The sequence below is a fragment of the Embiotoca jacksoni genome, unplaced genomic scaffold (genome assembly GCF_022577435.1).
Source record: "Embiotoca jacksoni isolate LCO1_2020_lvr unplaced genomic scaffold, fEmbJac1.0.p SCAF_5, whole genome shotgun sequence".
Classification (NCBI taxonomy): domain Eukaryota; kingdom Metazoa; phylum Chordata; class Actinopteri; family Embiotocidae; genus Embiotoca; species Embiotoca jacksoni.
In genome coordinates, this window is record NW_027185403.1 from 1070261 (window position 1) to 1092314 (window position 22054).

General features: G+C 42.0%; 2 protein-coding genes across 2 annotated transcripts; one reads left to right on the plus strand and one right to left on the minus strand.

Moving 5' to 3' along the window:
• The first annotated feature begins 198 nt into the window (after window positions 1-198).
• ppid (peptidylprolyl isomerase D) lies at window positions 199-6765 on the plus strand. The gene is given in 11 exon segments (XM_069170391.1): window positions 199-364; window positions 974-1114; window positions 1754-1860; window positions 1964-2152; window positions 3215-3274; window positions 3276-3338; window positions 3877-3983; window positions 4188-4329; window positions 4986-5072; window positions 5363-5405; window positions 6182-6765. Coding segments are annotated over 11 exon segments (1113 nt in total). The 5' UTR covers window positions 199-279; the 3' UTR covers window positions 6271-6765.
• Window positions 6756-21700, minus strand: etfdh (electron transfer flavoprotein dehydrogenase). Its single transcript, XM_069170390.1, has 13 exons — window positions 21505-21700; window positions 20635-20793; window positions 17099-17328; window positions 15912-15993; window positions 15137-15255; window positions 14273-14350; window positions 13548-13694; window positions 13309-13449; window positions 12025-12168; window positions 10965-11133; window positions 9652-9834; window positions 9193-9414; window positions 6756-7482 (listed from the first exon to the last, which is right to left on the minus strand). The coding sequence occupies exons 1-13, from the start codon at window positions 21533-21535 to the stop codon at window positions 7319-7321; spliced, it is 1869 nt and encodes a 622-aa protein (XP_069026491.1). The 5' UTR covers window positions 21536-21700; the 3' UTR covers window positions 6756-7318.
• Window positions 21701-22054: the final 354 nt, after the last annotated feature.

A 22054-nucleotide genomic window follows, 5' to 3' on the forward strand; every position in this document is an offset into this window, starting at 1 on the left:
CAATTATGCTTTGGTTATACTTTTTACTTCGGAGGAAAATTCCTTAGCTTTTATTTGTGTGCGTGTTTTTTTTATTTTTCGAGGTCTCAGACTCACATATGTGAATCATCATTTTTTTTTTTTTATTACCGTTTAATCGTCAGAAAAGGACACGATAAAGCTCGTCTTTTATTTTGAAGTGTCCAATCGGAAGTCGGATCTCCTTCCGCCGGCCGCCGGGCTTCAGCGAGGTTAGCAAGAACCAGTGTGGATTTTCTCCCCCCTAAAAAAAAAAAAAAAATGTCTCTCTCAGCACCGTCCGAGAAGCCTTCAAACCCCGAAAACCCCCGCGTCTTCTTTGACGTGGAAGTCGACGGAGAACAAGGTGAGGAAATATCCCATTTAAAAACAAAACGACGTCCCGCAGCTTCTTCTTCTTCTTTTTTTTGCGGCCACTTTCACCGTTAGCCGTGTTAGCTTAGCATTATCCTAGCACGTCCCGAGTCACTTCAACAAAAACTTGATTTCTACACTTTAAAAAAAATAAAAATAAATAAAAAAAGAAGTTAACGACGTCGAGATGATTTAAAAAAAAAAAAAAAAAAAAAAAAAAAAAAAAGGGGCTCGTTTATTTTCCATTGGGAGTCTGGATATTTACAGGGGCGGTCTTTATAAATGTATGAACCACGTGTGGTTGTTTTGTCTCATGAAGTCCGCGCAGCTTCGCCGCAATAATCACATTTCAAACGCCGTCGCAGCTCGATTACAGCTCGATATTCACGTTATACGCGAATCATTTAGCCGGCTGACTCTGAACAGACCACCGGGATACTCTGCTGTAGTTTTTGGCCTGTTCTTGCCGGATCGGCATCGATCATTTCCTGCCAACACTTATTTTTAAAAAAAAAAAAAATTTTGTAAATATAATAATTATAAACAGAATGTAATTCTTGCAACTTTTATTTATTTATTTTTAATTTTTTTCTTTCTACAGCCGGCCGAATTGTTTTCGAGCTGTTCGCCGACATCACCCCCAAGACCGCCGAAAACTTCCGGGCACTCTGCACCGGAGAGAAAGGCACCGGGAAATCCACCGGGAAACCGCTGCACTTCAAAGGATGCCCGTTCCACAGAAGTAAAACAGACCCTTCACACATCTGGAAAAGATAATGTCACATTTAGGAGGGGGGGAAAAAAAAAAAAAAAAAAAAGGGAGAGAGCAGAGAGAGAAAAGGGAAGCATAGAGACCCAAAACATGAACTGTTAGGTTAGGTAGTTACTTTATTAATCCCCGAGGGGAAATTTTTTTCGCTACAGAAGCAATAATAGAGTAATAGAAAGCAATAAAATAGCAGTAAAAATATAAAATGCACAGTATATACAGTACAGTATATATCTATATATATTATATATGAAAAGAGAGAAGCTCAGGGCATCACGAGCATTTATTTTAAGGTGTCCGTGCTGCTGAAAGATTTCACACGAGTAAAAGTTACTCTGTTCACGCAAACGGTCATCAGTATTTAAATGGAACAAAGGATTTTAGTTGGCTAATTGTCTCTGGGACTGTCACGATCATCAACATTTTAATTGATAATTAATTGTCATTAAAAAAAAAAAGTAGTTCAGCTTCAAGTGTCTTTTTCAGTCCAATTTTTTTTTTTTTTTTTTTTTTTTTTTCTTTTTATCCCAAAGCGCCGCTGACGCTCAAGACCAGCTAATCTGGAAAAAAGTAATTGGGCTGTATATTTATTGATTTAATTTGTTTTGGCAGTCATCAAGAAGTTCATGATCCAAGGAGGCGACTTCTCCAACCACAACGGCACCGGGGGCGAGAGCATCTACGGGGAGAAGTTTGAGGATGAAAACTTCCACTACAAGGTAAACTTGCCGAACACCCGACAACTGGAAGATTTGTCGGGCCCCCCCCCCCCCCCTTGTCCGATTCAGATTGAAATGTAATTTCCTTGCATCCCCTACGCAGCATGACACAGTGGGTCTGCTGAGCATGGCCAACGCCGGGCCCAACACCAACGGCTCCCAGTTCTTCATCACCACCGTGCCTACGCCGCACTTGGACGGAAAGCACGTGGTCTTCGGACAAGTGGTGAAAGGGATGGGCGTCGTAAAAATGCTGGAGTCCCTCGACACCGCGGAGGACGCCCCCGTAAAGGTAAAACGCGTTTTGACAAGTTTGCTGGGAGTTTCCGTCCAGAGCGAGACGAGAGACGACGAGAAGTTCCGAGGTTTCACTTCTGCCGTCGTCTCGCTTTCTTTCACGTCGAGACTGAAACCACGGCGCATTTTTAAACGTGGTAAACTGGGCTGCGGTCGATTCGTCATCTTACAGCCAGCGGCGACGTTAAAACTCATTTCATTTAGAAATAGAGGCAGAACTTCATTGTCGTCGGGTAATAAATGTTCCACCTGCAAAGATGCTGAGGGGCAATCTGGGGTGGATGACAGGAAGAAATGTTACATAACAAGATTTCTACGTTCATCCCCCCCCCCCCCCCCGGCACCAAATGAAGTTCGACGAGTCGTAATGAAAAAGGACTTTGGGTCGAATACTGTAAATATTTGCTGCCGGGCACCTTTTTTTTTTTTTTTTTTGGAGGAGAGGGGGGGGGAATAGACGATGACCCACAATAACAAATTCAACTCATTTTAAATCCATAAACCACAGCAACCGAGCATGCTGAGCTTATTGACAGTGTTGTGTGTCACCATTAGACTTTCAGCATCTGGGAGTAAAGTGACAGCGCGCTATGTCAATTTTGTAATCAGACGGTGTTTGCTCTGGCAAAGACATCCGCTTCCCTCCCAACATGTTGTACGCTAGAAAAAAACAAAATGCTGAAATTGAAGAGAGGGGCTGTGGAAGAGGTCCGGCATCTCGAAGAAAAAAAAACGTGCCCTTTTAAAACAATGGAAAGACACCGAAAAAGGGAAATTGCTCAGATTCCTCGACTGCGTCGTCCCGTGTGGAACGCTTCCTCGGAAACGGACGTGATCACAACTACCTTCACATCCGCAGCTGTCCACCAGGGAGTTCAGTCAGGGCCATAAGCTGACACGGCGTGTTGATTGGAGGGGGGGGGGGGGGGACACACAAAAAAAAAACATTTCAATAGTCGCTGTGAGAATTCCCCCCCCCCCCAGAGCTATAAGTAATACCTCTATAAATAATACCCCTTCTATCTTAAAAGTGTCTGCTTATGTCGTCCTTCCGCAGCCATGCGTCATAGCTGACTGCGGCGAACACAAGGACGGGGACGGCTGGGGCCCGGCGCTCGAACGACGGAACGGGCGACGCCCACCCAGACTTCCCCGAGGACTCCGAGATCGACTTTAAAGATGTGAGTATGAGGGAGGGTTTTTTTTTTTTTTTTTTTGATCTTCAAGGACGCGGTATAACTTTGGCAGATAGCATCGGTCTGCTCCGCGAGGACCAGCGACGTGTCCGTTTTCTATTTTGGGAAAATGGGTTCGTAATGCCGCCTCGTGCAAAAGTCAGGTGAGAAGACATTCGAAATTTCAATATCAAGATCTGGGACGTGTTCAGCCTCGGAAAAACTGGAAGAAAACGGCAATTATAAAAACCTCAAGGGCTTGTCCTCATGAAGGGTGATATTATTACAGACATTTTGAGTGTCCTCACTTCAATTTGAAATGAAGTGATTTATTTAGTCTGACTAAACCGGTCTCGTTTAATAATTTGGTTTGTAGCTCAGTAGACTGTTGTTTGTGACTAATCATAAGCAATAGAAAAAGATGGATCCCATTTGTGCAGTTTGGGCCAAGTAGGAAAAAGGCTGAAATATCTTTTTGTTTTTCAAAATAAAAGGCGGAATTAAGATCTCCGGGGTCATTTTTCACCCGTTCTTTCCTTTTCAGGTCGACAAAGTTCTGTCTGTCGCCGAAGACGTGAAGAACATCGGAAACACCCTGTTTAAGAATCAAGACTGGAACGCCGCAGTCAACAAATATAGTAAAGCCCTCAGGTAAACGCAGTGTCAAGGTGTTTGTGAGAATTTTTTTTTTTGGGGGGGGGGGGGGGGGGGCATACTTTAAAAAGCAACAATGAAATGACTTGATTTCGGGATCATTCACATAAATGTAATAAATACTCCATTCTCGTATCTGAAATGAACATATTTAAATGACCATAGTGTCCTTTTTAAGAACAAGATGTTGAACTTGTGCAGGTACCTGGAGGTGAGCGGAGAGCAAGTGTCGGAGGAGGCGCAGCAGAAGCTGGAGCCCACGGCGCTCAGCTGCTTCCTCAACACGGCGGCCTGCAAACTGAAGCTGCAGCTGTGGCAGGACGCCGTGGACAGCTGCAACGAGGTGACACGAGCCGCAACAAGGCACACTTTACACACGTTGTCAGGCCTGTCAATCAAACAGACACCCCCCCCCCCCCCCCCCAAACAAAACAACAACAACAAAACAAAACACAGCTTGTTGAATTTTATTTATGGACTTAAAATTTTATGACTGGTTGATTGGGAGTCTGTTTTTTTTGGGGGGGAGCCGACCTCAAGCGAACACTCGGTGGCGTCGCAGCTTAAAGCACTTCTGCATCGGCCTCATTTTTCAGACCCGGAAGCTCCGAACACTTTTAATTTACAGATTGTTGACCGAACGACACCTTCAACGATCACGTTACATCTCATCCCGGGCGGTTTAAGTACGAGGCAACGTCTTGGCCGGAGGCAGCGACGTCACCGTGGATTGGGAAAGCGACAGAATAATTTCCCACAGTCATGAATTATTCCTTTTTAAATGACTCTTATTACATAGTGTATCTTTTACTTCCCACAGAATACTAATCGTGTGTAAAACGCATTTACGGGCTGAACCCATCCTACACAAACAGCGACCGGGGGAACATAAAAGGACCTCTTTTTTTTTTTTTTTTATATATCAAATTGTTCATTAACAGAAGACGTGACATAAACATTGAAGTGCAAGAGAATTTCATTTCTGTTTTTGTCTCGCAGGCTCTCGAGCTGAACCAAGCGAACACGAAGGCACTTTTCCGGAGGGCCCAGGCCTGGCAGGGATTAAAGGAATACAGCAAAGCCATGGTAACGTCCATAAAGCGCCGCCGTCTGCCGAGTGGCTGTGGAGAGATTATATTATGAGAGATGGAAGAGCCTTTTGTGCCGAGACGCCGCGGCTCCAAACCGCGTACCTCCGCGGTATCGGCTGCACGGCGCTCTCGTGTCGAGAAAGAAAGCCGAGAAGAAATCGTAACGTGTTCCGAGAGTTCAAACGTTTGGCAGATGAAAAGTTAACGCATCTCGACAAAATCCACGTGCATTGATCTTCTCGGGGCCGTTTGACAAATCAAATTTCTGTTCTTCTCACTTTGCAGACTGATCTTAAGAAAGCTCAGGAAATAGCACCAGAAGATAAAGGTGAGGTCTTTTCTTCCGCCTTTCGCTTGCCGACACGTCTCGCGGCGATTTGTTATCGCGCCCGGATTGCAGCAAATATTTCCCTTCCCCTCCCGTATTTGCGTACGCAGCTTCAGTCATTGTAATGCTTCATGTGCATATCCGCACGCATTTTGCAAGCTCACGTCGAGTAATAGCCTCAGGAAATGAATTGTCGTCCCCCCCCCCTCCTACTAATTGGAATTAATAGAATAAATTATTGAAGGTCAGTTGCAGCACAGTCACGACTCGGTTACTTTTGACGATTCTTGATTCTTGCCCAGTCATTTGGATGCAAACTGTTAATTAGTATATTTTTGAATGGGGAGTATTAGAAGTAATACAAGCCCCCCCCATATCCCCTTATCCCCCCAATAAGTAAAAAAAAAAACCTGATTGGACCGGGCGGGATTGGGCACTCTGTCAAAAAGCAAGGACGAGCTGGAGATTTGCAGCGTTGCTCGGGCTGTTTTGATATTTTAAGCCACAGTTTAATGGCTGCGGGCTCAGAGATAGGAGCTATCTGTGGGCTTTATGCGCTCCCCGTGCCTTCAGCACCACGCTGTCTTTTTAAATAAAACTCACAGTGCGCAGTAAAACAGACAAAATGTGGCAACCAAGGACTCCAGAGACAAAGAACGACGTTTTAAACCGGAATAATTTAAGGTGAAATGTTATCCATGACAAAAGTAAGAAATACTTCAGCTTCTCGTCTGACAAAACCAAACTTACACCTTCCCTTCCTTCCTTCCCGACAGCTATCGGCAACGACGTGAAGAGAGTCCATCTTAAAATGCAGGAGGAGAAGGAGAGAGAAAAGAAGATCTATGCCAAAATGTTTGCGTGAGCATTTCACCCGAAGGATGCAAAAAGAATCGTTATCATTAATCAATATTTTTGAAGTTATCTCTGCAGTGGAAGCTGAACCTACTCAGGCAAGGAGTCTGTAACCGGGTAAAAAAAAAAAAAAAAACACAACAAAAAAAAACAAACAAACAAACAAAACGAGTACAGTAATTTTGATTTGACGGGTCTTTTCGTGTTCCTCTCCGTCTGTGTCCATATAAGGGAATAACTGTATTAAGCTTTGACCTGTCTTCATTCTAACAAGCGTCCTGAGTGTAACGAGTAGTTTGAACGTTAGTCTGATTCCACTGTGCTGAAGAAGGCGGTTAACACTGGACTTTGAGCTGGGGGTTTGAAGAAGTTGAGTAAAATTGTGTATGTTGTATCATTTCACGGTGGGGATTTTGATAACTGTGCCCTCGGCCACCTCGAGCACATCCCTTTTTGTTTGGTCCTTTTTTTACAGAGGTGAATAAAACAAAAGGATATCCGTCAAGTGTTTCTTTATTCATTACCGTGACATAAATCCTCCAATAATAATATATACAGTACTGTCTGGATAATAAGCTGTCTTAAGTATGCCACCAGTAACACTGAAATAAACCTGAAATTAAGAACAGCTTGTTTAATTATTGATAATTTTGAAAAATATATTAACAAATACTTTTTTTTTTCAAATATATATATATATATATATATATATTTCAAAATGCCTTTATCGTGATGAAAACAACGAATGAGCCCGACTTCAGTTTTACATGGTCCTGTCATTTTTTTGTTTGTTTTTTTTGCATGGGTAATTCCTAAACTTAATACCACACCTGTATCATTTCAGAATCAACGTCTTGATCACAAAACGCAGTTGTGTTTTCTGTTTAACATTCTTCTCGTAGATTATATTTTGTGTACCCTCAAACAGCTACAGTTATTTTATTTTTTTAAGCTCTATACGCAGGCACATTTTAACCCTGTATGTTAAGTTATCTTTCAAGACAAAACATAAAAAATAAAAAAAAAAAAAAAAAAGAAAACCGAAAACCTCGAGTCGTTCACATCCCATTGTAGGCCGGTCCGCCGCCGCCCTCGGGAACCACCCAGTTGATGTTTTGGCTCGGGTCCTTGATGTCGCACGTCTTACAGTGCACACAGTTCTGAGCGTTAATCTGCAACCTCATCCCGTCTCCTGTTTCCATGGGAACGTACTCGTACACACCTGGGTTGGGTTGGAGGGTGAGAGAGAGAGAGAGATTGTGAAAAATAATTAGGAGGATATTTCGTTTCCATGAAACATGTGAACAAACAAAAGCTACGTTCAGGATGGAACAAGTAATCGGTGCAGCGCTTGCGTGATGGTTTACTGATTAATTGGTTTGGCACCAACCGCTAGAGGGCGCAAGTGAGTCCTAATTTCATTGAAGGCAACTTGACCAGCTGCCTCGGTGACATGTGCATGTTAAACGGGACTCAAACGCCTGTTAAAAAAAGCAAAAAAACTCAATTGAACACTTTGTAAATTAATATTTAATAACTAGACTCACTTTTGGAGAACATAATCAGTCACTGTGAGGCTGTCTTGAGCTGAAAAACAATGAACCTTCTCCTTGAGACTCCGAAGGACGAGTTACGGATTCAAGAAGATATTGCAGGTTTCTTGCCGTCACGACCGTCGGCGCCTTTCGGACACCGTGTATTAATTTCTGGAGAAATCGCCGGCCGACAACGGTAGTAGTCTCGCAGCCATTCATAAAAAAAATAAATTAAAAAAAGACACGATTAACCTCGCAGACCCGACGCTGCAGCGCTGACGGAGCAGTCGTTTTTTTTGGGGGGGCCCGCTTTATTCAATCTCGCCCTCGTCCGTCGGAGCACACGGGAGCGCCGCATTGAGCTTCGGCGTGGCCGCGCACACGCCGTCAGTTTCCAGAGAATTCACATGGAGCAGGTGACAGAGGAGCTTTAGTTGCATTCAAAATGAGATAAGCGCAGGCAGCAACCTGAGACTGAGAAGTCTGTCTGGCTTACTAAATATAAACACACACACACACACACACACTATGACTACCACTGACAACAATGTCCCCACATATACTGTGAACTAGCTGTGGATGTTAAACAAAGCCTGTGGCAATTAAAGAAAGAAAAACAGGATTTTTTTTTTTAATTTTTTTTTTTACATGTTTACTAATTTATTACAGTTTGGTTGTTTGCACCAGAGATTTCCTTTCTCCGTTATAATTTTGTTCGGCGTAAGAACACAATCCGGCCGGTCTAAAACACCGACTTCGATCGTTCCGGCGGGCACGTTGGCCCGCGGTAGCCAGCGGCTCACCGTCAACCGTCTCTGAACTGTTACCGGCGGGAACAATTAGTCGTTGGTGGGTCGAGAGGAACCGTACCCGAGCGCCGTTTGGATAACAGATGGGTTATTTAAGACTCTGCTCGAACAGCGAGTACCGAACCTTCGCTGGTTCCGGTGTCTCGTATGAGAATTTGATGCTTTTGTCGACACGTGAAGGTGATCGTCGTGGCGACCATTACGTTTAAATTACAGATTAGTTGAAACGACTGCAACTACAATTTGTTTCTGTTCTGAATTACTTTGACAAGCTTTTCAAGGTAGTTTTGTCTGAAAATGATTACTTTAAAAATAAAGTAATTATCAAACAAATGTCAGATTAATGTCCTGCTAACTGATTTATGAACTCCCACTAAAATCTCAAACATCGCAGTGTATTGAGTGTCTTCTATATATAAATATATATTCTACTTGATGTGGATGTGCGACATATTTTTTTTAAAAGCTCGATTTCTAAAACTAAACTATGACATTCTAGAATACGTGGGAGAGCTTATCCGTTATCAGCCGGGCGGATGGATCGTGTGTTTGCGGAGGTGCTCTTCACGCAGGTCAGGACGGCGTTACCTGCGGGGCAGAAGCGTTGCTCGGGTCCGTCGTAAATGGCCAAGTTCCTGGCGACCGGGACGCCGTCATCCTTTAAAGTCAGATGCGGGGGCTGATCCCCCTCGTGGTTGGTGCCGCTCAGAGCCACGGACGAGAGCAGGTCGAAGCTTATCTTCCCGTCGGGCTTGGGATACTCGATCGGCGTGCAATCTTTGGCCGGCTTCAGCTGGTTCGCATCGGTGCCTGAGACAGATTGAACGCAGCTGGTTAGGAAATGTTGATTTTTTTTGTTTTGTTTCGTTTCTTTCTTTCTCTCCCTCGGCGGAGATGAGACGACCTCAGCTGAAAAGAAAACCCGCTGGCGTCGTGCTGCCGGTTCGCAGCAACACGACCGCGGTGGAAAAAGTCAACATTCGGTGGCGAGGGTCACGGCTGCACGCTCGGGATGATTTCAGCGCCGTACTTTGGTGCGGTACTCACCGCAGTGTTTGAGTGTCCAAGGCTCTTTCCCTCTGAGGATCCAGTAGAAAACGCCGGTGTAGACCATCCCGCCGTACAGGCCAAAGTAATTGTGGAAGGACGGCCTGATGTTCCGCACCGAGTGCAGCTCCTTCCAAATCCATGATTTCTTTACGGTCTCGGCGTACTCCGGTACGTGGAGTCCTGAGAGGATAAACAAAAAAAAATGAAAAGCAAAGGATTTGAATTTCTTCTCTGCTTATCTGCTTTTGTTTTTTTTGTGCGGTGTAAAACCTTGATTTATCCTGACCTTACTCGAATGACTTGTTTTTCTACATGTACAGCAATATGGATGTTAGCATTTTCCATTCCAACAAGTAGTCCCTTTTAAAAACATTTCACGGCGATGCCCGTGGACTTTCCTCATCAGCTACGACACGGTTTCTGGTTTAAAAAGAAAAAAGAAAGTGGAGGTGGCATGTATATCAAATGGCACGAGTCCTTTGATGAATCTTTTTGATGCACTTTAAAACATTGGAAGGGGGGGCTTTCAAACCAAACTTGTAGTACTTGCGTATTGAATATTGCATATTGAAATGAATGCCGGTACCAACGAGTGTTCCCGAAAGCTGCAGAATCAGCTCCGTCTGCATAAGGGATTTTTGTTTGATACAGCAATTTGAGTGGTGCTCAAAGTGTGCAGAGAAGTACCGCCACTACAAGCAGCCAAGTTGCGAGTAGACAAGACTATAACAAAATTAAAAATAAAAAAAAACAGCACGAAACAAATGAGCTTCCTGCCACGTCTGAACCATTCACGGTAACAGCTTAGGCTATTTATTTGCTGGCCGTAGTGGGATAGACGATAAAAGAAACATACATTTATCGAAGGCCCGATTCATTTGCTGTATAGTCACCCAATTCAACCAGCGCAGAGGGAAAAAAAAACCAAACGCCTTAATGAATTCGGTTTCTAGACCATCCGTCGACACGGTATAAAGTGTGCATGTCGTAGATGTATATTATGATCCACAGTTTGCAATAAATAAAAAAAAAAAGAAACAACGCAATCTTCCGAGCAGAGCAGAGTTCATGAACTTTGTGTCAAGACACATTTCGCTGACGGCGGCCACACGAACGACGGGCAACTTAATTCCAAGGAGCAGCGGAGTGCGTCTCACAGCTCGAGGAGGATGAAGCGAGAACACTTTGAATCTTCAATCATTTACATATAACGCGTTAAAAGACATTCCCAGTGCGTATAGGAACCGAACTGGGGCGATATGTACCAAAACCGGCAGGCGAAGATGTCAAAGGGGTCTTAAATTGAGTACCTGCCGTCTCCGAGTCCAGGCTCTCTGCCGTCAGTTTGGGGAAAATGGCCTCGGCGGCCAGCATGCCGCTCTTCATCGCCGTGTGGGTGCCTTTGATCTTTGGGACGTTCATGAAGCCGGGGCTGCAGCCAATCAGCAGCCCTCCGGGGAAAGTCAGCTTTGGGAGAGACTGGAGAGGAAAGAGGTCATTTTTAACTTTGTTTTTCTGCTTTCTGAGATCTTGAAGACCTGGCCGCGTGTTTTTCATTGAAACAGTTGGCGTTTCATTGTATTCAATTTAAATGGCCCAGGATTGGGGGAGAATTTTTTTTTATAAAAACGCCTATATTTATATCTAAGCTGGTCTTTTCCCATTGGACAAAGTGGGAAAACCTCCAGAGGGAGACGCCCCGCAAAAAAGCTCCAACTACCCTCAACTGACCTTTCCATGTAAATGACAAGTGGCCGTGCACACTTTAAAAATCAGTGTAATTTACACATGCATATTAATGTAAGGATTTTTATTCACTTCATTAGTACCAGGAGAAATCTGTTTTTAAGACAAGTCGGTGTTTCCTCACTGAATTTTGTCATTAGGAGAATGAATCACTTTTTGTAACCGTATTGTAATCTTTGATCTTCTCCCAATAAGTGTGAAAATGTATATCCGTCAGATCAAATGATATTATCCAACCTCATCAGTAGAACCGGGAACATTTCGGTTCACTCGTTTAATTGTTTGCTTCTGTTGTAGGCGGCAACAGCTTTTAATTTATTCCCTCAGTAGATCTGATTCAACATTTAGCATTCTGCTGATCGCTTTAATTAAATACGGATAAAATGAATATAATTAAACACCCCCATAGAAAGTGTCTGGTTTAATGAAGTCGGTAGCATTTTATAACATCCCCAGTGATATGGCATTATTCACACTGTTGACATTTAAGATAGGGTCAGTTTTTGGGTGCTACTTTGTTATACACGGCATATCAAAAACCTGGTTAACAACAGACGTGATGGTGATTTAAGCCCCGCAGCTGAACCGTTTGCATAATGAAAATGTGAGGAGTACACCAAGTACCTGGAATCCTCCCTCATTCAGGGCCCTGGCTCCGTAGGCAATCCTCGTGCCTCCCTCCAGCGTGGGAGCAACAAAAGGGTGGTGTTTCCAGCGCTGGAACTCTCTGAAGGGGTTCAGGTAAGGGTTGGTGTAGTCTAAACCAACCTGGGGTGGGACAAAAAACAAAACAAAACAAACAGACCAAAAAAAAAAAAACAACAACAAAAAAAAAAAAAAAATCACAAGTTTAATCAGAGCCAAACTACGAGTGTGGCGACCTTGTAAGAGAAATACAGGCTGAAAATGTGAAAAGCGTGTGATGATTTTCCGAAGCTACATCTGTTTTTCTTATCTTCTTGTGTTGAACTAAAGCTGATCTAACTTTTTGGGCGTCAATCTTTGCAAGCTTAAAATGGGCAGAATTTGCAAATGAATTGCAAACACAAATAAAGACAAACCTACTTTCAGTATCTATTCACCCTGCTGGATTTGCCACTACAAGTTTTCATCATTCTCTATGTAAAACCGGCCGAGGGGCTTCTGTCCTCCTCCTCCGAGGTCACCTTGTAAATGAGTTATAGATCCGAGGGCACTCGTAAAGATAAAAGTGCGGAAAGTGTCGACAGAGACTCTGCTTGAGCTTCTGGATTTGAGAGGCCAGAATAGACGATTGACCAAGAAAGGCTTTGGACGTAGAGGTGAAGGCTGCCATGGATTTGTGTTTTCATTCGATGACTGAATGGAAGCACACAATCAGAACAGAGCTGGACTGGCCTCAATTCAAATTGCTGACTCTCCTTCGGCGCTAACCTTGCAGAACTGAACTCAAATAATAATGGCGAGTAGAGATGATTCACGAATGTCAGCCCATCTAATCAGACATAGCTGGAGAGGATCTCCAAAAAGAAAAAAGGTGAGCGCAGTCAAGGTGTTGCAAAATAGCAGAGACATAAGTAAGTAGATTCAAAGCTGTAATCACCCTCAGTGGTGCTTCTGAATTTTCCTTTTTTAAGGTCATTTTAAAAAAGTCTGAATCTTATGCTTTGACTTGACTTTGTTAGTCGAATTATAGAAAACATGTTAAATACCGATGTTAAATCATCTCTTTAACAAGTACAGGAACAACGCTGAAATCGTACAATATAAATACGATCCGGTGGAAAAGATCGAGTTGGTTTTATGTATTCCAACTCAGCAGAATGAATAACACAAACAAAGCACAGGCTTGTCTATTCATGGAGATACTGCCTGCATAGCGTCACACAACCATCACTTTCGCGTTGGCAGAATTACAAAGTCACTCACCACAAAGCCCAAGGCCACAAGAGGTTCGCCTTCATTCAGATGATACAAGAAGGATCCGCCATACGTGTTTCTGTTCAGGGGCCAACCTACAGAATGCTCCACTCTGCCGGGCCTCCACTTCTTCTCATTGATCGTCCACACCTAAGGAGGAAAGATAAATTGTCCTTGGCAGATACAACGATTAGTGCGAAACAGCCTCGCCGCGATAAGATTGACGCAGGCAGGAACATATTATTCACCTCCTTCAGACCGATGGCGTACGTCTGGGGCTCGCAGTTCTCCCTCAGGTTGAATTGCTTGTAGAGCTGCTTGGCCAAGTGGCCGTGACATCCCTCTCCGAACAACGTGACTTTAGCGTGGAGCTCCATTCCCCTCTCAAAAACATCCTGATGTAAATCGAGGAACAGCATTCAAAAACACAGCTCACGGAAGAGAAGTGACTGGATGCAGAGACGAGCTAGTTTGTTCAGGTAACAACACATTGAAGGGATTTTTTTTTTTTTTTTATTCACGCATATGCAGAATGAAAAAAACCAACAACAAAAAAAAACCCTTTACAAAAACATAAAACCATGCTGAATGGTAATAATAAGACATATTGCTAATATTGCCCGATACAGAAATACCTACATCGCTGCCGTGTTTTCTTTTGATGCGACAAACATTTTGAATCAATCATGAACAGAAGAAGTCCTGTATTTTTCTAGGCTTAATGCTTAGAGAGAAGTGTTTGTGCTCCGGATCGTTTGTTTCCAATGTGTCCAGGATTTTCATGTGTTCACTATAAATGAATGGCATGATGTGTCCACGTTTTTCATGTGTAAATTAGAATGAAATGGCCCAATGAAGCCAGGCTCAAAACCTTAAAGGGAAAACAGTGAAACAGTATTATTAAAAGGAACTTTAAAAAAAACTTAAGGAACTTAACAAAAAAAAAAAAAAAAATGTATTTACTGTTTAATACCTTTGGTGAGCCATCCTTGGCGACGCCGACATCATTAGTGGCAATTCCTTTCACACTTCCATCTTCATTAAATAAAACCTTAAAGAAATACAGATAGCACTTGAAGTTGGGAACTGTAAACATTGAATAAACAAAAACAAACAGGGGCTTTTTACTACTGCCATTTTTGGTTTAACAACCAACACCTCTACTGCCTTTAATAAGCCAACACCAGCTTGTCATGATGGTTGATCACTGGAGGTATATACACATGTCTGTAAGTTACAATGGAGTTTTTGTCTAGCTAAGAATGAAGATGGTAAATCAGGCAGTTTATGGAAAACAAATGTGAATAAGAACTGTTTTTTTTTGTGTGTGTGCGCTGACAACAGTATATAACTTCATAAAGTAAGACATAAACAAAGGTTTGGAAGGCAAATTCCCATTTTTCTTTCATGAATTTTAAAATCGCAGACCTGCGGTGTTAACACCAGCGATATGTTATCATTTACGTTTCATTATAGTGTTTAAATCAGGCCAAACAATGCAATTTTAAGAATAGTAAAAAGCCTAAAAAAAATATTATCTCACCGAGCTTTGAAAATATCAGACCAGGTTTCATGGACAAATGACAATTTCAGAAAAGACAAAGGAAAAAAAAAAAAACAGAAGAAATGTTTTTTAAGGTGTTTTTTGATTTTACAACTTAACAAGACAAAACCTCAGAACTTTAAGAATACAATACAGAAGGAAAAACAAAACAAAGTAACAACAAAAGCAAATAAAAACACTCGCACACCACCAGCCTGACATAATTACATCTTTAAGGTGTTTTTATGGAACGCAAACTGTCATACACTTAAAAGATTTTAAAGGAGAACACACCTCAGCTGCAGCATAACCCGGGTAGATCTCCACTCCGAGCTCCTCAGCCTGCTCCCCCAGCCAACGCACAAAGTTCCCCAGCCTCACAATGTAGTTACCATGGTTCTGCATAGGCAGGCCTGCAGACAGGAAGAGAAATCACGCACACATCGAGTCAGCACGGCAGGTGTTCCAGCGTTTTACCAACATACGACTATGATAACAAGTGGAAGCTGTTCTACCTTTTCGTAAGATATTTGATTCAAACAAACACACTTAAATGTTTCTAACATATCATAATATCTAATAAAAAAAAAAAGATTTTTGTTTGCCATATTTCTAGATGCAGCAGTTTTCCTTCAAAAAGAAAAAAAAAGATGATTGTTGAAAGAATGTAAATATATTTATTGGAGCAGTCGGAATTTTTGACCACACGGAAAGACTGAATCTCAACGATGGGCCTATTTATGCAAAAGCTACATATCTGGTTATACATAGATTATAATTGAATAAGACAAACAATTGGCCCGTTATTGTTGGTAAAGTTTCCTAAGTTTGACATTTTGGTGGTGTGACAACCCTTTAAACATTTAAAGAGTGCGTTCAAAAGTGACACTTTTTCTTTTTCATCACTCAGGTAAATAAAACATTTCTGATCTCTGCCTGAAACCATGTCAATAAATAAATAATAGATAATAAAAAAAAAATAATATAACTATCCTCTCCGTGCGGCACAACCTGTGAAGACTTTTTCAGAGCAATCATGTGGAGAACAAGAATGAAAGAGTTTCTTTACCCGGCAACATGGGGACGGGGATTCTGTGTTTCTTTGTTAAAATGCTGAACACGTCTTCAGTCACTGGAGTGTTCATAGGAGCCTGAGGGAAGAACATAAAAAAAAAAAAAAAAAAAAAAAAAAAATAGTGTATATTATACTGAAAGTCTGACTTACGATGGATTTGTGTGGATTGCGCATCATATACAGTTATGTAATAACATTTATACAACAAGTAGTTCCGACCCAGCGATCTGATTGGTCGACTGTACATTTGGAAAGTGCTCAAACCACCATAACAGCACATCTTGCTCATCACTAGAAATATCACTCCGCCTTCTCAATGGGATATAAAATTGGAATGGAATTTCATATATGCAATATAATGTTGTTTTTACTTGCTATAGGTCTACTAACTGTGACCCATTTGGCGAAATCGGGTCTCTTTTGGTCCATTTTTGTCCCTCCGAGCACCACGGATAGCCGCGCACTTTAAATCCTGGCGGCGGTTTTAACACATGACTCGGTGCGAAAATCTTAAAAATACACAACTCCATCATTATCTTCTTTCAGCGGATATCTTACTTACAACAAGATTGAGCGAGCTAAGCAGTTTAGTGTTTCTGTGTGCTGTATTTATTCGGTTTGAGAAACCATCTCTAGAAAGCTTCTACTGACGCGACTGATTGTTATCCAGTTGTTAGTCTTACCCCATGTATTGCCATGGCAACGGAGATCACGCTCACAAAAAGTTTTATATTTTGAGAGCGAATGGCCTCACAATGTAAAGACGTTTTGATTACAAATTTTATTTAGTTGGCAACTTGTTGTTTAATCGCAATATTATATTGTGTGCTTTAACATCATTATTGGCACCTCACCCTCTCGTATAATACTGCTTAATTAAAAACACATTTACAATTGCATAATATGTTTTTAGTGTTAACTCAATTCTATACATAATCATATACATATATATATCCAGTGTGGGCGTATGCATACGTTATTGAATAAATTATACCATGTAACAGAATGTACAGTATGCAGCTATGTTAAATGTAGTTTGGCTGACATGCAGTCACATAATGAAATATATTACACAACTTACAACAATAACATGGAGGATCTGATGTAACCACGACGCCATGAAGACGCCCAAAATCTATACACTAAACTCAGAAAGAAGAAATGCTGAATAGGGCGCTCACCCCTCGTTCCTTCCAATCAGGGAAGAGCTCGGTGAGGGCGGTGGGCTCCAGGCAGGCTCCCGACAGAGTGTGTGCTCCGATCTGAGAGGCCTTCTCCACGAGGCACACTCGCAGCTCCTTCCCCTGCTCGTTGGCGAGCTGCTTCAGACGAATGGCCGCCGAAAGACCAGCGGGGCCTCCGCCTACGATCACCACGTCGGCCTCGTCGGCGAACCGCTCCATTTCGACGCCTGGGAGGGGGCCGAAAGATAAGGAAGAAATACTCAGACCTTGTTCACGCCTGGTACTGACATGCATTCTGGGTCATCCGATCACGGGTGGATAACTCAAAAGGTACAGAACGCACCCAAGACGCACTGAAGAGGCTTTGAGACCACATTCGGGGGGCGGGAGGGGGGGGGGGGGGGTCTAGGACAATTAGCAGTGTGTAACAAAGCTTACTGACTTCCACTGCATAAGCAATAGAAATAATATGCAACAATAGGCAATAATAAAAATCCTGCATGATTCGGCCGAGCAGAGCTGAATTGTACAGAAAGTAAGAGAGATTCACTTTCAAACTGAATCAGTAGGCTATGAAGCAACCGCCCTGTGAATTAAAACAACAACTGTCTCCTTGATGCCTTCTCTGGCTTGACTTTTTTACTTTTAGTCTTTTTCGACATCTATAATTTCTGACACACATTCGACCCAGATGAGAGCTGCTGCATGTGGAGATGCATGTTAACGCAAGGTGCGAAAAGGACCTCAGGGAGATATAGATAACACTCGAAAAAGAGAGGCACTTCATTCGAACAGCATTTGAAATATTTTAGGAGGTTTACTGCAGCCCTGTGTGGCACACTAAGCCATGGCCTGAAACCAACATTTAGAGGATTAGACTAATTAAAGACACCCAATGCAAAAACTGTGATTTTTTTTTTTTCCCCCAATGGCCATGGACTTCTTATCACTAATGACTCTCAATGTGACGTCAAACAAGGATTGAAACTAAATAGCAAAGGGAAAATCATGACCTTTAGGTTTGGAATAATGCCATAAGGCCAATAAAATGTCACAAGACAGAAGGACTTTTGCTCATGCTCAAAGTTTGAAGGGTTTGAATAAAACCTGTCCAACCTTTCTGGCATAAACAAATCCACACTGACATTTCTCTCTCAGTGGATATCATACAAAATACAATAATCCTCAATACAAAATATTATTGGGGATTGCACAATAATGACAATAATAATTGCTTTTTTTTTAACCATAGTCCACTTTTCTAATTTTACGTTACAAAGTGCTTCAACACAAAGCAACAATTTCATAACAAGCAGACCATAAAATGAAGTAAAACAATGACCTCGTGAGCTAATGAGCAAACAAACAAAATAATAATATATAGGAATATAACACCTCAGCAAAGGAGTTGAAGTTGCTCCATATCAAATAAGCGCTCTAATGAAATAATGTGTAAACCAGCATGCATAAGAGATTTGAAAGAGGTCAGGGACATGACTTCAGCATCCTCTGACTGCAAAAGCTCTCCTACCTCTAGTTATTTACAGTGGTGTGCAAAAGTGTTTGCCCCCTTCCTGATTTCCAATTTTTTTTGCATGCCTGTCACACTTAAATGTTTCAGATCATCAAACAAATTTAAATATCAGTCAAAGATAACACAAGTAAACACAAAATGCAGTTTTTAAATGAAGGTTTTTATTATTGAGGGAGAAAAAAAAAAAATCCAAACCCACATGGCCCTGTGTGAAAAAGTGTTTGCCCCCCCCCCTCCTGTTAAAACATAACTTAACTGTGGTTTATCACACCCGAGTTCAATTTCTCTAGCCACACCCAGGCCTGATTACTGCCACACCTGTTCTCAATCAAGAAATCACTTAAATAGGACCCGCCCGATAAAGTGAAGTAGACCAAAAGATCCTCAAAAGCTAGACATCATGCCGAGATCTAAAGAAATTCAGGAACAAATGAGAAAGAAAGTAATTGAGATCTATCAGTCTGGAAAAGGTTCTAAAGCCATTTCTAAAGCTTTGGGACTCCAGAGAACCACAGCGAGAGCCATTATCCACAAATGGAGAAAACATGGAACAGCGGTGAACCTCCCCAGGAGCGGCCGGCCGACCAAAATTACCCCAAGAGAGTAGCGACGACTCATCCGAGAGGTCACAAAAGACCCCGCGACGACATCCAAAGAACTGCAGGCCTCACTTGCCTCAGTTCAGGTCAGTGTTCATGACTCCACCATAAGAAAGAGACTCGGCAAAAATGGCTGCTTGGCAGAGTACCAAGACCAAGACCTGCTGCTGAGGGTGGCCCAACCAGTTATTAGGTTTAGGGGGCAAACACTTTTTCACACAGGGCCATGTGGGTTTGGATTGTTTTTCTCCCTTAATAATAAAAAACCTTCATTTAAAAACTGCATTTTGTGTTTACTTGTTGTTATCTTTGACCAATATTTAAATTTGTTTGATGATCTGAAACAATTAAGTGTGACAAACATGGAAAAAAATAAGAAATCAGGAAGGGGACAAACACTTTTTCACACCACTGCAGCTGCACCTCTGGAACATAAAAAAAAAAAAAAAAAAAAAAACTCAGGCTACATACCGGCTCATACTCAACTAAGAGGTCATAAAGGAGACTTAAAAATCCAGAGTAAGATCTTAAAATAATTCTAAAACATGGAGCCAGAGCCAGCAGGCTAAACCAGGTGTGATGTGGTCACTTCCCTCGGTTGTTGAAAATTTTGTGACATTCAATTGGTGGGCATCGCAAAGACCGTCATGAAGTGAACTTTTCGTCTCAGGATTAGTTGCTCTCATGAGCTGGTGCATCTGCATGACATCGGCAAAAAAAAACTAAAGGAAACAACATATCTGGGGATAATATGTCCTCAGGAAAGTAGAATTCGTCCCACTAGAGACCCCTTCGCAACACCGTACTCGACCGGAGAAAAAGATGAAGTGTGATTTTTAACAGACACACAGTCTCCCCGTATATGACGGGTACAAAAAGAACCAGTTTAGAGCTGTACCTCATATTTCTGCTTTGTGCCTCAGTCTATTATTCGAATGTGTCTAAAAAGGCGGCGCTGAGATCCAGAAGAACAAGGACTGACACGTTTCCTTTTTGACAGCTGTTACGAGGTCACCCTGAGGATGACAGGATGGTCTCAGTGCCGTGACACTTGTGGAAACTGGAACGAAATATGTAATGCAGTCGAGTGAACTTTCGTAATACTTTCAGTTGTCAAACACGTCCAAACAGCTTTCGAAATGATACGGCAGTCGTATTGCAGGTCGTAATGTACTCTTCACTACGGTGGAGAAAGCAGAACGAAACCAGGACGAGAGCAGGTTATCCGAGTTCAGTGTAAACAGAATACTTGGACTACGGACAAACCCCTTTATCGATCTTCTTGCGAACCTGGTCGATTACATAACACGCAGCGGTTCAGGGTACAAAACAAATCAGTGGCGTCCTGGCCTCAGTTAGAAAGATGTAACCGGTCCCGGTACTCCTTCTGGCTTTCTTACCTTCCCATCTTGGATCTTTCCCTCGAGGATGGATGGTGTAGTGTGTGGTGATGCGGGGCGTGGACACTGAAGAGCATGTCCTTCTGTGTAGTGTTGCGTACAGCTGAGGGGCAGCGTGCTCCGTCTGCACCGTTTTAAGTGCCCTAATACACCTGCGGGCTGAAAAGACAAGAAAACATACAACCCTAGTCAAAAAAAAAATAAAAAAAATAAAAAACCCCAGCTGAAAACTGATTGGAAAAAAAAAAAAAAAAAAAAAAAATCCAAAGTTTAATTGGAGATCCGAAACGGCTTCAAAAATAAATAATTGTTTTTAAAAAAGATCACACATAACAAAACATGACAGATCACTTTGTGTAGAAAGGGAGACTTTTGAAATCACAAACAACAACAACAACAACAATATGGAGCAAACATCTGTTACGCTGCTAAATTACAGCTGAATAAACACACGTTTTGGGATTACAAATACTATATTTAACTTTGAAAACAACAAAACAAAAAGGCCCAATAATAATAAAAATAATAATCTGTACACTTCTGAAGAAGGGTAACTGGATATATATATATATATATATATATATATATATATATATATATATATATATATATATATATATAACCCCGGGCTGAGGACGCTGTTCAAGTGACCCACATCTGGATTCAACTTTCACCTACATATTAGCTCGATGCTAACACAGTTAGCATTCTGAAATTGTTTTTTTTTTTGGGGGGGGGGGGGGTAATGCTAAACAACAACAACAACACGCATCTTAGGCGCAAAGAATAACACTTCTAAAAAAATAAAAAAAAAGCGGGTACAACGTTAGTGGTTAAAGTTAAGTCGAAGCTACCCAGCTGTTAGCTTACCTTGACGCGAGTATCTGCCTGCCGGAAGCATTCTTCGTTCAAACTCACTCAGCGGACGCTTTTCCCCTTTTTTTTCAAAATGAGCCGAAGTTATTATAATGTCCTCCCAGCTCGTGTGTGACCCAGCGCCCGCTCGGCAAACAAACGCTGCGACACCTTACAAAACAAATTAAGGTCTCATAACACAGACGTTGGGGAGCGTCAAAAAAGCTGCGTGCTGCGTGCTTGCGTGCAACACACACGCCGTAGCTGAAAAAAAAAAAAGAGTTGTAACTGCGCAGGCGCAGAGCTGTAATATCTCACGCTCGGGCAACAAGTGTGGAAGTTGTCCTGCGTGAATAGCTCGAGTTTTTAAGGGTGAATGTTCACATTGCTGCGTTGGCAGTTTTCGCTTAAGGATGTGTTTATAATTTGAGACATTTTAATTGTCTTAAATTATAAACAAGACTAAAAGAAAAAAAACGCAAAAGGCTACTTTACTGTTGTTACACTGCAGTGTATATTTTTACATGTACTCTTGGGAATGTATATGCTCACTAAATTAATGACT